Source organism: Anastrepha obliqua, chromosome 5 (assembly GCF_027943255.1).
Source record: "Anastrepha obliqua isolate idAnaObli1 chromosome 5, idAnaObli1_1.0, whole genome shotgun sequence".
NCBI classification, from domain to species: domain Eukaryota; kingdom Metazoa; phylum Arthropoda; class Insecta; order Diptera; family Tephritidae; genus Anastrepha; species Anastrepha obliqua.
Genome location: NC_072896.1, coordinates 68061477 through 68077343, shown reverse-complemented (window position 1 = coordinate 68077343; position 15867 = coordinate 68061477). Strand labels below are relative to the sequence as shown.

At 40.5% G+C, this 15867-nt stretch overlaps 1 protein-coding gene across 2 annotated transcripts; it reads right to left on the bottom strand.

Moving 5' to 3' along the window:
• Positions 1-27: 27 nt before the first annotated feature.
• Positions 28-14936, bottom strand: LOC129246922 (multiple epidermal growth factor-like domains protein 8). Of its 2 annotated transcripts, none has more exons than XM_054885666.1 (9): positions 14259-14936; positions 13951-14184; positions 13651-13833; positions 13236-13590; positions 12961-13174; positions 11586-12882; positions 6514-11527; positions 3276-4387; positions 28-2137 (listed from the first exon to the last, which is right to left on the bottom strand). In XM_054885666.1, the coding sequence occupies exons 1-8, from the start codon at positions 14679-14681 to the stop codon at positions 3276-3278; spliced, it is 8832 nt and encodes a 2943-aa protein (XP_054741641.1). In that variant the 5' UTR covers positions 14682-14936; the 3' UTR covers positions 28-2137. The 2 variants fall into 2 exon arrangements, with proteins under 2 accessions (XP_054741641.1, XP_054741642.1); XM_054885667.1 differs by lacking the exon at positions 28-2137 and adding an exon at positions 2395-2835.
• Positions 14937-15867: the final 931 nt, after the last annotated feature.

The following is a 15867-nucleotide window of genomic DNA, read 5'->3' as shown; positions in this document are numbered from 1 at the left end:
GTTTTTTGTATATGTATAACAGTTCGATTACATTTATTTTTCTAATAGTTTACTATTTTTATTTGATTTTTTTACTTATTACAATTCATCTATGGCATATTATTGTGTAATATTTTCGATATATTGTATCAAAACACTGGATAACTGTAGCTATGTATTATCGAGTGTATTCTTTCACGGGTAGTACTAAAGTACTATTTACTTCTAGTTCTTTCAATTTCAGTTATTGTTTGAATTGTTCGATTTTTTTTTCATGATACATTCATGCACATAGGTATACATTAAATATTGAATTTACTAAATCCCTAATGGCGCAATTGCCGTCGAATATTTATTCCACATCTTATTTAAATAACATCAAATAAAATACAGTGCAGTAAAATTGAATAAATAAAAAATATTTCAACATTTTTAACACAACCATCGAATTACATTGGTTTTAGTAATATATTTTAAAATGTTTGACTAAAGATGTCATGGGATTGCCAAAAAATAAAGCAAGTAAACTAAAATATACATATATTTACACATCTAGAGAAGTTCACAAACCATTTGAGATACATACAACTATTTATAGAACAAAACAGGTGTGTTTATTCAAACTAAGTAAATTTAGATAAGGTATAACAAAAATTTGTATAGCTTGCGTTTAGCAGTATTCGTGATAAGTCTAACTAGTGAGATATGTCAAAGAATTCGAACGTAAATATTTAAAATTTTCCATTTTACTAAAAATTGTCCGCTTTTTCTAAAATAAGATACTTAATTCGAGAAAATAGATTCGCAGCAAATACAGCGTAAAAAATATCTCATGCGGATTATTTGTAAATATTGATAACAATTTAATAACCAGTATAAATCTTATGAAAAATAAGAGACAAAATATAATTAAAAATTTAATTTTATCAAAATCTATTAAAACCCGAACTAAAGTTCAATAAAATGTGTATAACAAATCTTTACTTTTCCACTCTAAACAAGCAAATAATTGAATTTATTAATATTTTACAAAAACTTGTTTAATTATCTAATATCCGCACTCGACATTTCTAAATCAATATATACATAGGTAGCTATGTAATTGTATTGTATAAGTATTATAATATTTACATTTCAGCTTTCTTCTGTTACTTTCTGGTTTCGAGAGTTCTGTTTTCAATTCGAGCATAAAATATATATCATATTTGAGCAAACATTTTAAAAGCTTATTACATAATAAAAAAAAAACATCTTTTACATTTACAAATAAATAACAAAAATACATAAGTATATACGTATATACGTATGTGAATAAAAATAATACAAATTTTCATATTGCAGTCACTAAATAATTATTATATTTAGTTGCATTTCAAATATAGGAAATTCTTAATTTTCTTGTCCGTATGACTGTTGTACGTAGTAAGTGTGATAAAAAAGTGGGCCTCACTGGAAATTTTTTCATGTCTTAATTTTTTTAATAATATTTTAAAGAATTGACCGCGTTCACAAATTTTTACCATTTCACCCTTATGCTTGAGAACTGTGCGCTTCTAATACAATATTAGCCAATTATAAGTTTTCATATTGATTTATATTTTTTTAGCAAGACATTGATCTCATGCTTTGTATTTGTATGTATGTTTTAATCTAAAATATTTTATGGCTGCATACCTCTTTGATTGTTTTTGTAATTTTATTATTTATTAACCTCAACCAATTATTTACTAAGGATTATGTATACACAATTACTATTTAGTTTTCAAATTATTAGATTAAGCTACGTATACATAGATTTGTCTTTTAATGTGTTCCTTCTTATCATTTTGTTGTTGATTCAGTAAACTCTTTTACGAAATTCTTACCATACTTAGATATTTTTTGATATAAAATTTTAGTAAATTACACTGATCATAAAATGCAGAATTCTTCAGTAATTCGATTTTTGGATTCAATAAGTTTTCCATATTTTCTCTATCTAAAAATCAACAAAAAAAGTAACCTAACGATTCGAGATGCTGTAAGTTTGATCCATGCTTTTTTATATGAATACAGTGCTCAATTTTTGCGCGATACGATTTTTAATGCTTTAAACTCGGCAATTAGCAAAAGTGACGAGCAACAACATTTGCTTTTAGCGTATAACAGATGCTGTATGCTAAAAACGTTAAATGAAATTAAAATAATAAAATAAAACATAATAAAATTAAGTAGAATAATGCATAATAAAATAATACACAATTAAATATAAAATAAATTAAAAAAAAAAAATTATATTAAAGAAAAAATTTAAAGGATTCTAAATCAAAGGAGTCCATTTAATGCTTAATAAAATTAAGTAAAAAAAATATTTTAGATTAGCACTTCAAGCTTTTTAACAAACTATTAAAAAAAACTTTAGGTGCATACATTAAAAAATGTATATTATATGAATACCATATATTTGACATAAATTAAAAATAAAAACAAAGAAATAAATTAAATAAAAAATAAAATTAATACATAATAATTAGAACTAAAATTATTTGAAATCCGAAAAAACCTACTTAAGTCAAGCAATTTAATATAAATTTAAGCTAATTCATATGTATGCGGCCACCGTAGCCGAATGGGTTGGAGCGTGACTACCATTCGGAAGGTGCGGATCTCCGTATATGAAGCAAAAATGAAAAGTTTTTTGAAAAGCAGTCGCCCCTCGGCAGGCAATGGCAAACCTCCAAATGTATTTCTGCAACGAAAAAGCTCCTCATAAAAACCATTTGCCGTTCGGAATCGGCTTAAAACGATATGTCCTTTCATTTGGGGAACAGCAGCACGACGCACACCGCAAATATGAGGAAGAGCTGGCCCTAATACCTAACATAAGTGCACGCACAATTATTTATTTAGTTTCTGTTATATATAGTAAATCACAAAATGTAAATTTAAGCAAAAAAAATATAACAATACAATTTAAAAAAATAGTTACTCTAAATCAAAGCAAATAAAATAATTTCAAATCAGAAATGTGTCAAACCCTTCAATATTATTGTACTTATACAATAGCTTAATATATAATAAAATAAGAAAATAAAACTTAAAAAACTAAACGAGTCAAATGCAATAAATTTAAATTAAATAAAGCGGAACCAACTAAGAATTTTAACAAAAATAATAACTATTTAAGTTAAAGTAGAACAAGTAAAATGAAATTAATTCAAAACAATTCAGCACTTTTCATTTACGTTTGTAATAATGTTGCCGTTTGCTATAAAAACCCGTTAAAAAACAAAGCATGGTAGACTACAAATACTCACTTACGCTGCCACTAGATTGCCTCCAACACCCGCTCCGCCGCCAGTCACAAACGCAGCACCACCACCGCGTTGCGCTCTCATAAAGTTTCGCGCATTCAACGGAAATTGTCTGGGATATGTGATTAACGCCGAACCTAATGCAAGACTTAGCGGCGCTTTATGACGTCCTGGGAGACTAATAAAGACCGTACCCACCGCCGCCAAATTATCTGCAGTTGGCTCAATAGCGATCAGCAATATTTCGGAGGCATGCGCACTAGCCACATGGCGCGAACGTGCGGCGGCAGTTATGCTGCGCATTGAACGCGCTGATGATGGTGCTGGTTGTGGACTTTCCATATCTAAAGCGCCTGCTGTGAGGAAGACGCGCGCAAACGGCCGCTTTGCTAAGTGCAACATTTCAACGACGTGTTGGCGACGGGCACGTCGCAAGTCGGCCGCTTGCTTCACCTTCCACACAACAACGCATACTGCCAAAAAGAGGAAGAAACACGAAAAGAAGACGGAGAAAAAAACAAACAAGTCGATATGTAGCTGATCTTGACGGAAAACTACAGAACCATAGCTAGGTTCTGGACCAGCACCAGCACGTAAGGCGATAAAGAAACGCGTGGCACTTAAATTATGAGCGTTCTGTGGCAATGTTAGCACCAAACGATTCTTGAGGCCGAAGAGACGTAACAGTGTATTGCACTGAGTCAGGGTGACATGTGTGCTCAAGTCCTTGGCATGTTTGTCCTTTACGAAGAAGCTATGTCCACCGTGGCCTTTGCAGTCTTGAATGTGTGGTCCGTAGAAGTTATTGCGTTTGTCATGCATTACCAATTTGCTAGCAGTTATATTGTCGGTGCGCGGCATTGCTATATGTAATGGATGGTTACGCCTCGTTTTTGGCACCCAATTGTAGCGATTATCCAGGAAGATCTCATGGAAGCCCGTCGTTTCGTTGGTATCCACAATGAAGGAGTCATCTTGTGGTGACATAAACACGTCCAATTCGCCCTGGGTGACATCGATTATGATGCGTATGTCGACATTCATGAAACGTGGTTGAATAACAAAGAAAACTGTTTGGCCTGGTCGAAGCGCGGCTGGTTTCGATTTGCACTCCTCTGTTATGGTAAAATTATAGATAAAGAATAATTAAAATGTATTTGCTGAGCACTCGTCTATCAAGCTGTAACTTTTGTATGCACAATAGATGAAGTGAATTGCTTATACGAAGAATATATGGTAGTGAATCTAGCCCTAATAAAATAAATAAATGCGGACCAATTGGAAAAAGAGTAATAGAGGAGTTGATTTAAAAGCGTATGAGGAGAGGTCGTTGCTATGTGGGGAGCATCTTGGTATATTACATTTATCTGCTATGTCTGGTCTGAAAATGTGAAGCTTTGAAACAGTGATTGATAAATTTAGTTTAATAAATTGAATAAGAGGCTTGCCAGTACCTATAGCAATTGATTTTATACGGCAGACGCACTTAGCTACTTCATCTTCCTGAATGAAATTTAACGGTGTCATTCCAACGAAACTGCTAGCTTCTAAAGGTGACTAACGGTTACTAATAATACGACAGTTTTACAGCTTGGTCCACTTGGTCTCACGAATCCCTATGGCCAAGGTTCCTTACAGTGAATAAGTGAGAAGAGGTAGCCGACTACTTTTGATAACATTTCATTAACGTAACTCCTTATTCACAAGGGCTGTTGTCACAGCGGGTTAACATTGGTTAGATCGGTTACTGCTTTACTGGTGGCTAATCAGCTGTTTCTAAGAATTACTACAATTTATTTTAGGTGTCATGCGATCCGTGCCCATTGGTTGGTTTGCAGCATTGGCATGAGCCCTAACATTAAAAGGATTTTGGAAAAAAGGACAGAATAGACGGATTTCGACACAGGATAGTGCATCAACACTTGAGAAGAAAGAAGTTTCGAGGGAGGAGAATATACCATGAGCGTAACCATATCAAACGACCGCTCCTATGGAATGGCATTCCCATGGCAGCCGGTTCTACGTTACCGGAATGACTCGGGTTTTTCCCTACCAAGGGCTGCCGCCCCAGTAAACTAGCCCTGTCTAGTGAACAGCATATCACCCCACACCTTACGTCACAGGAGCAACTCCTCGCAGCAACCTTGCTCCAAATGCTTCTCCTCAGGGCTGGAATTGAATCCAACCCCGGGCCAGAAGTATTCTATTGCTGCGTCTGCCATAAACGGCTCCATCCGAATTCCACCTCGGTTAGGTGCAATAAGTGCAACGGGTGGAGCCATCTTAAGACCTGTTCAGGCCTTAAGTCTCATAGGGAGTGGTCCACACGGTATGTGGCCTCGTGTTGCTCCCGCCAGAAGGCGCCCGATGCCTCCACGGCTACTACCGAAATCCAGGATAAAACTGCCCGAAATCTACAGGACCTGACAGTGTTCAGAAAGTCAATAAACGACATTCACCGGGAGACCGTCACCACCTTCTTAAGCTCTCGTCCTGTGAATGCCGTTATCGGAGTCCAACCACCACCTATAGCAGATGAAGAGCTCCAGCTTCCTCGTGAAACACGTGTAACACTGGCACAATTACGTTCTGGATATTGTAGCAGGTTAAACTCCTACTTATATAGAATCGACCCCGACATACCTAACATATGTCCGGCATGTCAAGGCACCCCGCACGACACTAACCACCTTTTCACATGCCCCCTAAAACCGACTCATCTAACACTCCTCTCCTTCTGGACCCAACCAGTCGAAACAGCATGTTTCCTGGGCCTACCTTTAGATGAGCTACACGAAGACGACCGGTAATATGCCCGACACTAGCGGGGCTACTATTACTGTTAACAAACAAACAAACCGCTCCTATGGCGTTCCCATGACAGTCGGTTGTACGTGACCGGAATGACCCGGATTTAAGTCCGGCAAAGGACTGTCACACTCCAGCAGCACTCCCCGTACATGTACGGAGAATGTTTTGGTGATACAACAACAACAACAACAACAGCCGTTCCCACGGCAGTCGCTTCTACGTTCGCGGAATGACCCACATATATATCCGGTCAAATACTGTCACTCCAGTAGCGTTCCCCGTAATGTTTATACTGCTGCCAAAACAACCACAACAACTAAAACTTAGTAGACCACCATTTAATCAAACTAGGATATCCTGAAAAGCCTAGGGCTGCATAGGGCCATTAGGATGATGCATTTAAATCGTAAAAAAATGAATAAACACTTACCAATTGGCTTAGCATCGAAGCACATGCGTGATTCTACTGTTATCTGCTTGTAACACTGATGCCCATCAATCGGATTGCCCGCGTATGAGTCTCGACACTTCGAACACTGCACACTCCAACAGAGTTGCGCCGAATTTTTTCCACCACCCGCCGTACATGTAGCATCGCTCTCCGTGTTATTACCGCAATTGCACTTCTCTCCTGTGACTGGGTCGCAGATGTTTCCATGTCCATGGCACTGACATGGCCGACAAGCTCTATGATGATCCTCACTACCTCGAAAATAGCCAACAATACACGTGTCACAACGATCGCCAGCGGTGCTATTCGCACAACGTAAACATGTGGCATTATTCTCAGGCCCTTCAAGCAACACTTCCTCCAACTCAGAGTGCGTCATATTAAAGAAAGATGCATCGGAATCATTTGCCAAACAAATATCCGTATGACCGTTACAGTACTCTAAGCATGGCACACATTCGTGCCCCTCCTTTGGATTACCGACAAACAGTGGTTTACATTTGTCGCATTGATCACCCTTGGTATTGTTATGACATTCGAGACACACATCGAGACGATCAGGTCCTTCGCAGTTGGAATGCCCGTTACACAAACATTGAATGCTACAGTTGGCACCAACATATCCAAAGTCACATGTGCAATTATCCGGTTTGATGCATTTTCCGCGCACACAGCCCTGACTGCAAACTGGCAGACAAGTCCCGTTCTCATCGCGATACCCTTCGCCACATTGGCAGGTGTAACCTACGTCCGTATCTATGCAACGCTCCGATATGGGATTACAGTTGTGATGGCCATTTTTACATTCATTCTCTGCAGGACATTTTACGTAGTGCCATGAAACCACATCAGCAGGCGTAAGTAGCGAATCATTACGTCGCGAAATATAAATAAGATCACAAGTAGAACCGGAAGGATACTCCTGTTTATTTTCGAGCGAACCTTCTGTGCAGACACCATCGCCATTGTAACCATCTCGCGCACACCAACCGCAGTGCGCGTGTTCCAGACACGTTGAGCAGTGATCGTATACATGGCACGGTTCCGGACAATGCGAAGTCTCATTCGTCTCCAACACTAGGCCGCAAACACCACCAGCGCATAGAAGCGGCTGTGATTGTGGTGAAATACAGCTGTTCAACATCGTAGACCATTTACAGTCTTTAGGATTTTCATCGTCGTTGTTCAGACACGTACTACAGTTTTTGTAGATGTGACATGGCATCGGACACTGACCGATAATGCGATATTGATTCTGTTCCACAAGCTCTTTAGTAATACATTCGATTGTACCCAATTCGCTCTGCGCCCACTCACAATTCTCATTCATCACACACGTTTCACAGTGTAGCGTGTGACATTGTGGCTGAGGACAAAGGTTCAGCAAGCCGACACTAATTTCTTTATTGCACCAAGTACTATGGCGTTCACAGTCAACTCCCGCCGGCACGCAACGTCCCTTTATGCCACACTCGTCGCACCACTGGCACACTGGGGCCGTTTCAAAGTGTGTTGGCCAGGAGGCAAGACAGGCACTGCATGTAGAGAATGTGGAACAGTTGCGGCGCGCAATCCATGCGTCGTCGCATGCAGCACCATTGTTATAAATTAGTGTACCATTGTGGTGCTCACAAACACCTGAGTCGCCCTCGGAGAAGCAGTAGGAAGCAGAGCTATAGGTTCCTGTCACCGTGCAAAAGCTACAGCCTTTGTGGTGACGGCACAAATACTTGCTGGCACTCCACAGCTGACAAATATCGTCAGGCAAATTTATACGCGTCACATGACTTTGTGCGGCGCTACCATCCCAACCGCCAATTACATATATAGCCTTGCTATCATGATCGATGGAGATTGCCTCTGCATACGTCGAATGCGGCAGCCTGCCCACGACATGTACATCCTCCGTTAGCCGAATCCACTGATTACAGTCGTATATGTACGCAATAAGTACATCATTGGCGTCATAGGGGTGAGTGCGTCCACCATATACGACCATGTACCTTTCGGTAGTGGCTGCCGAATGCAAGTAACGCGATCGTGGTAGCACCACCTCTGGACGTGTCAAATCTTTGAATGTGGGTAATTCCGTCCAAGTCATCTTCTGAAGGTTGAGTGCGTACAATTTATTCTGTGGCTCAACTGAGTAACCACCGAAAACATATAGTATATGCGAGTCTGCATTGTAAACTGTGCTGTGGCCATAGAGAACAGGCATTCGCACTCCCAATGCCAGTAGTTGTTCCCAACGGAATGTCTCCAAATTGAATTCCCATAACTCCAACTGGCGCGACTTATTTCTTGTCATTCCGCCAATCAGTATTAGTGACTCTCGCTCATTGTACCGTATCTGTGTCAGTGTATGACCCGCCAACGCAGGCGGTTTTTCTCGACGCTGTAACAACTCAATTTCACTCCAACGTTGATTTTGTATAGAAAATTGCCAGAAGTCGTCTAGTATCAGCTGCGAAGTGCGCTCTTCTTGCTCGCCTCGTATGCTAATGCCGCCATAAATGAAAATAATCTGCTTTTTTAAATAGATTTCTGAGGCATGAAAATAACGGCCCAGTGGCATTTTATCGTCCGGAGTCGATTCGACAGTAACCTGCATCCATGTGCCATTCTTCGCATCGAACTGTCGAAAATCATTGAGTGGACCATGAGATGGTGAATAACCACCAAACATCCATAGTGAACCACGTCGATCCGCATTTACTGAGTGACCAAAGCGCGGAATAGTCTTGCGTAAATGTTCATATGTATCGCTCAGCAACAACGTGTTAAAAAGATCTGTGACAACCAGATGATTTGGCTTGACCAGCGTTCCACAATCGGGTCCTGCGTAGCTGCTATTGCAAATACAGCGCCCATAATCGGTATCGCAGTAACCTTGCATGCGCTTGGCATTGCAGTTCTTTGGACATATTTCTATTTCACAACGCGCACCAACATAACCAGCAGGACAAACGCAGCGCTGTTGCTCATCACAAATATGCGGATGTAGGCAGGTCCGTGCAGCACAATTTTTCACAGTGTAAAGCGCATTGAAGCCGAATTTCTGACGATCACCACCTTGTTTATAATAAACTGTAACATGACTCGAGCGCGCTTCAACAATATGAGTAGCGGTATATGGCGAGCATACAACAGATATTAGTTGATTCTGCTGCGTAGCGCCTGTCAAATCGGGCAAACTGTCGTATATATAAACCGCATTTTCATCGCAGTCCATTGCTAGACTAGGCCATTCAAACTCCAATTGCAGTAGCGACTTTTCGGCTTGTAAAGTTTTCGGTGAAAGTATCCATAAGCATTCACGCACTTCTAAACTGGCACCCCATGGATTTTTATACGACTGATATGACCCGATGCCACTGCGTCCAATATTGGTCAGCATTCCACGTGATTCACACTGGAAGTAACATTGCCCACCATCCCTTGGATCACCATAATAACCGTTGGCACATTGATCACACTTTAAACCCACAGTGTTATCCTTGCAATAGCATTCACCGTTGCCTACATTACAAATTCCCAGATCCTGATTACCGTGACCATTGCATTCACAAGGATGGCAGCCATCGGCCGATGTTGCGTTGCCATAGCTACCCTGTCGGCAACGCTCACAGCGTTCGCCTTCCGTCCATGCCTGGCATTGGTCGCACTTTCCGACACGCTCTACACAAGTCGAATGATTGTTGCAGCCGCAATTGATCGAGCAGTCAGTGCCGGTCCAGCCCAGTTCGCATTTGCATACATAATCTGGTGGGCCTGAGCAGTAGCCATTTACGCAGTTCTCGTAGCAAGTTCGCACACAGGACAGCCGTCCATCTCCAATATAACCGCGCCGACAGTGGCAATTATATGAGCCATGAGTGTTTGTACATTTGGCCTCTTTGTGGCAATCATGTAGTCCCAAACCGCATTCATCGACGTCCGGGCACTGCGCGTATGCCCATTCCGCATCATGCAGTGTCGGGCTGTTTAACGCTAGAGAACAGTTTCCGAAAGGCCGGCTGAAGTCGCCTTGCATGCAGACACCTTCGATGGGGTTGTCGCGGTCAAAGCACCAGCCGCAGCTGAGCGTGCGCAAGCAGGTTGAGCAGTTGTTATATAAGGCACAGGATTTACATTGTGTCGCGGGTTGTTTCTGTGGAAAATTCGGCTGCTGCTGAATTGTGGTTACAGTACCGCCACGGCCGGTAAGTCCATAATCCGTAACACGCTGAGAATCATTTGAAACTATTTGGTCTAACCACTCACGACACATGCCGAACTGATATTCACTTGTGTAAACGGCAAAACTAAAACACTGCGCGCTTGCCTCGCACCACACACAGCGACCACGATCATTCAAACACTGGTCACACGATGAGCGCAAGCGGCATGGAATTGGACAACTCGATATGTTACGAACGCCATGGCCCGATTTACCAAAGCGTGCACAGCGCGCTTCCTCTGTCCACCATTCGCATAAGCCTGTCGTAACGCATTCATCGCACGACACATAATTGGAACAGTTGGCGCATTGAAAAGGTTGTGTTATAAGATACTCCCAATAGTCGGCTTTGGCATCTGACGACGAAGTATCAGCTAGCGTGCAGATTTCAGTTTCGTTTATAGATTTGTCGACACACTTTGAAGTCAAGCCGCACCAGCCACACGACGAATCAGTAAGACAATGTAAACAATTGGTGTAATGTGAACAATTGCCAGAATAATAAGGCTCGAGATATTCGAAGGTGAAAGCATTTAGATTGCCATGATAAATGTGCTGCAATTCCATTTTCGTTTTTTGGTAAGCATTGTACAAAGTGGAAAGACCAACACGACGACGAGCCTGGAAATCTATAAGAAATGGCTGGTCTGTGCTGGGTATTTCGACGGGACCGCAGTAAGTTTGATTTGTAGAACGATTAGTCAATTCCTTGAGTGATTCTAAGTTTTTGCTTAAACCTGCACGTAAAACTGCTGTAGAATAGCTAGTGCAGACCTGAAAGTGTATGATATGTTACTAATTTATTATAATTTTAGAATAATTGTGCCACTACCTGAATCTCGGAAGGTTCTTCCCAAGTTTTTTGTGGCCTTACAAAACCCAGTAATCGTGCCAACATTTCTCCCTCCAACTTCTGTTCGTATTGCGTTGCAGGCGGAGGCGAGCCAAAGTCTACCATAGTCGCATTTACTATAGCCACATAGTCGGGCATTGTTAGATTGACAGGGTGATGGTATTTAATGTACGTAAGACCAGGTCGTTTGTCATTACTGGTACATTGTGATGGGTGACGTATCTCGGTACCCTTTTCACCCCACCAGCCTGGACTGTGCGACGGTGTATCTTCCCCGCAAATACCGTAATTATCATCACGATGATGACATTTCGCATTCTGTACGCACCAAGTGCATTCGTTCAGTCCCAGTTTGCTGGCCACGGAGAAGTAGTGATCTGTGTCGGCATGCCACTGTGTTCCATGTACTAGACAAGAATGACAATCTCCTAGAGATGGGCATATACCGGGACAACGAGTAGTCTGTAAGTTTGTGGTACAATTAGCACCAATTGTACGTCCATAACAGCTACTGTCAGCTGAACACCAACCGCATTCAGGATTCGACAAGCACGCTGTGTGGGAAGTATGCAAACGGCATGACATTTCAGGATTATAACCATGATTTTGTACACGTAATACTTGTGGCAGTTCATAAGCGAAGAGGTCGGAGTTAACATTCCCATGATAACCTCCTACAATCAGCAATGTATTATTTCGCCTCAATGTAGCAGCATGTGCAAATACACCTTGTTTTTTTGGATACAAATTTTCATCAGCCGAAACTACTTGATTAATCCAAATGTGGCAACTGAGGTGGTACCAGTACATTTGATTGTCATAGCAGATTTCATCTTTATTGTGACGATGCGTGTAACCACCGAAAACTATCATATAATTGCCGGAAATGGTAGCGGAATGGAAAGCGCGTTCATGTGGAATGTTTGTGTCCCGTAAGGCAGTGCGTGGATACAGTATTTCGGTCCAATGCAATTTGTCCAATTGGAATGCGAAAATGCGATCGGAAAGCTTGGAGAAACGAGCCAAACTTGACATTATACCACCGAAAACAATTAGGGAATTTGTTGCGCTATAGTAAACCGTGCTGTGAGCAGCCAGGCGCACATCCAACGATTTACCACCGCGAGGATGCACGAATTCCCATTGACCATCATCATCATCTTCATCTGTGCCATTGTATGTACCATCTTCATTAGGGGGTTCTGCACTAGAGGAACCATTCTCGTTAAGAGAATATTTGTTTTTCTTATAAATTGGCAGGTGTATTCGATATATTCTAGAAATGTTAGTAGCAATTAAATACGTTTCAATAGTTCTTATTCATATATTTTTAATTAATTACACTTCCACTTACTTCGATGAAAATTCCCCTGTTTCCAAACTTCCACCAAACAAATACAGGTATTCGCCAGCCAGTGTGATTGTATGGCGCGCAATTTTTGGTGGCTGCAACTTTGACTTTCGTGCCCACTGCTTCCACTTACCACCACTTTCGGTGCTATTATAAAACCACAAATCGTTGAAAAAACTTCCATTTGCATTCTTGCCGCCATATATCACGAAACCACCTGCATGATGTATAACGGAAATTAAAATAATTTTACTACTTAATTTTTGTTGTTTATTTACCCGGCACACGATCTGCTGCATGGGCATAACGACCTTCGGGCTTATTATCTGTGACCTCTTCTAAAATATCATCGAAATACTCTGGAATTTGATCATTGGTAGTATTGGCACTAACGTCCGAAATCAGCTGTGAAGATCGTGTACGTCTTTGGTGCAAATTCGATTCTGCAAGTGTATATAAAATATTTCGGAAAAACGATACATCACTATTCAGTCCCCAAAGCTTTGCTTCATCTTCATTTTTATGTTGTAAAACCGCCTTAAGGAGAGTGGCGTTTATTTTCTGTGAATAATTGTGATCTTGTAACAGTAGACCCCACTCGTCTACCCATTGGCTGCTGCTGAAGCGGTAAATCTGTGCAAAAGTTTTTATTGATTTCATTGTAATGTAAGGAAGAACCATAGTTTGTCTTACCTGTAACGAATTGATAACATTATTTAAGTCATATCCTCCAAATACGTAAAGCGCATCTTGCTCTTCCAGGTAAATGGCAGTGTGTGCAGCGCGTGGAGTCATACCCTCTGCATCTGTGGCAAGCCATCGCCAATTGCCGCCTGGCGGATTTATATACAAATCACACAAGCGGCCACTGAATCCCTGAAGTTTAAATTGAACATCAGCAAAATGTCCATTATGATTTAATAATATATATAATGATATAAACGGAAATTAATTAACAAAAATATAATTAATTTTAAGTCCGTCTAAACGTACCTTCTCACAATGACAAAGGCCTTTCACACATTTACCGCGCCCTTGCGACTCACCGCACTTATTCGGGCACGCCTCGTCCTCGCAGTCGGGCAACACCCATTCACCATGGCAGACACACTGATGACCAACGCATTTCCCGTGATCATGGCAATTATTCAAACAATTCGATATGTAATAGGAAGCTCGAAAGCCATCGAGCACATAATTTGTGTCGCTGTACATTAGTATCAGCATCTGAACAATATAAAACAATAAAAAACAAATTCAACTAAGCCTGTAAATGCTGAATGAAACCAACGAATTCTTACGCTCCCACTCCTTGCAACCAGCCGTTGTGGTTGTGTACGCCCACTAAAGCTGCCTAGCAGCGTTGAATTAAATGAGTCTCCATCATATACATATATATAGTCATACGAGCACTCTGTTCCCATGCTATGGAAGGTGAGCGTGATAAACTGGCTATCATTGCGAGCTTTTATCAACCACTCACAGTGCGAATCCTGCGTGTAATTAAAACCCGCAGGACCATCACTTATTTCTCCGTAAGGTTCGGTAAAAACCTTACGACTTCGATCGCATGGTGCATGATGCTGTAAATGCGGCGCTGCAGGTAATAACGAGATACGATCCGCCTGCGTCTCCCAACGTTGGTTTGTACAAACGCAGAGCAAAAAAGCTATGGCTGTTATTGTACGAACGCGAACAAATACTTCAATTCTTATATTTAACATTTTGTAGGCATATGAATATGAATATTAATTATATATAAATTAATTTGCAAACACCAAAAATATTCAACGCCATTTCACACGGGTAGCAAGCGCCTAAACGCAATTGCATGAAAAACGTTAAAACCACTAAAATTGTTCGATTAGAACGACTCAAATATTACACGGGTTTTATATTTATTAAACTTTATCACACCATTTCCCAAAATGCAAATTTACAGCTAAAAGTTTAACTTTTTCTCATAGACGGAAGGTTGTTGAAAATTTCCACGGATGTCAAAACAACTTTTGGAGTTGTTGACATATCGATTGTAACCTAGAGTTGCTAAACTACTTCCTATTCACAATGAAAATTATACCGTCCATGAACTAACGAGAATATATCGCTTGAAACGGCGAGAATAGGTAGATTTATATATTTAGGCTAAGTTGGATTAACAGGAAATGTGAAGAGGTGGTTAGTATAATAAGGAGTACCCTCACACACCAGACATTTGAAGAGTATGGACGGAATTCTGGATAAGAATAAGTTTCACTTGCTACATTACATAACGTAATTGTGCCAGAGTAAACAAACTTTGTGAAACTTAAGCAAGATTCATATAAGTCCTGAACACTTCTCAGAATGCATTTTCGTTCCAACCATCTATAATATATTTTCATTAATTGGTTGCAGTCACACGTTCTCACTACTGACTAAGTGGCCTCACTGCCTCTACGTGCAATACAGCTACCAACCTAATCTACACGTACTAATATATAATAAAATTTATTTAAAACGATTTCCAATAAAATATTCACCCTAACTCTCGGCTCGTTTAAATCACATAATGTTTTCAAACTATCAAGAGCAGGCGGACAACAAACTGGCTTATTTGACAACATTTCCACATTTCGGTTCTATGTTACCGAAACGTTTCCACGACAGTCGGTTCTACGTTACCGAAACGACCCGGATTTATATCCGGCCAAGGACTGTCACTCCAGCAGCATTCACCGTATGTAAGTATGGGGAATGTTTATGCTGCTACAACAACAACAACATTTCCAAATTAACTATAAAATACCATGACAATGCCCACATTTAAAATAAGGTCAACGCAATCAATTAAATTTGACAGTCGTTATAAAATGAACTATTGAGTGTCGAGATGTCGAGTAACGCTCGTGAGATTGGGGAGAATTCAAT

Bases quoted from the DNA above. Each gene is read 5' to 3' on its own strand.
- LOC129246922 (XM_054885666.1), bottom strand. From the start codon at position 14,681: ATGTTAAATATAAGAATTGAAGTATTTGTTCGCGTTCGTACAATAACA. The intron at 14,185-14,258 runs GTAAGAATTCGT...TATATTGTTCAG, and splicing joins TGGTTGCAAGGAGTGGGAGC to ATGCTGATACTAATGTACAG. The intron at 13,834-13,950 runs GTACGTTTAGAC...TTTAAACTTCAG, and splicing joins GCCTTTGTCATTGTGAGAAG to GGATTCAGTGGCCGCTTGTG.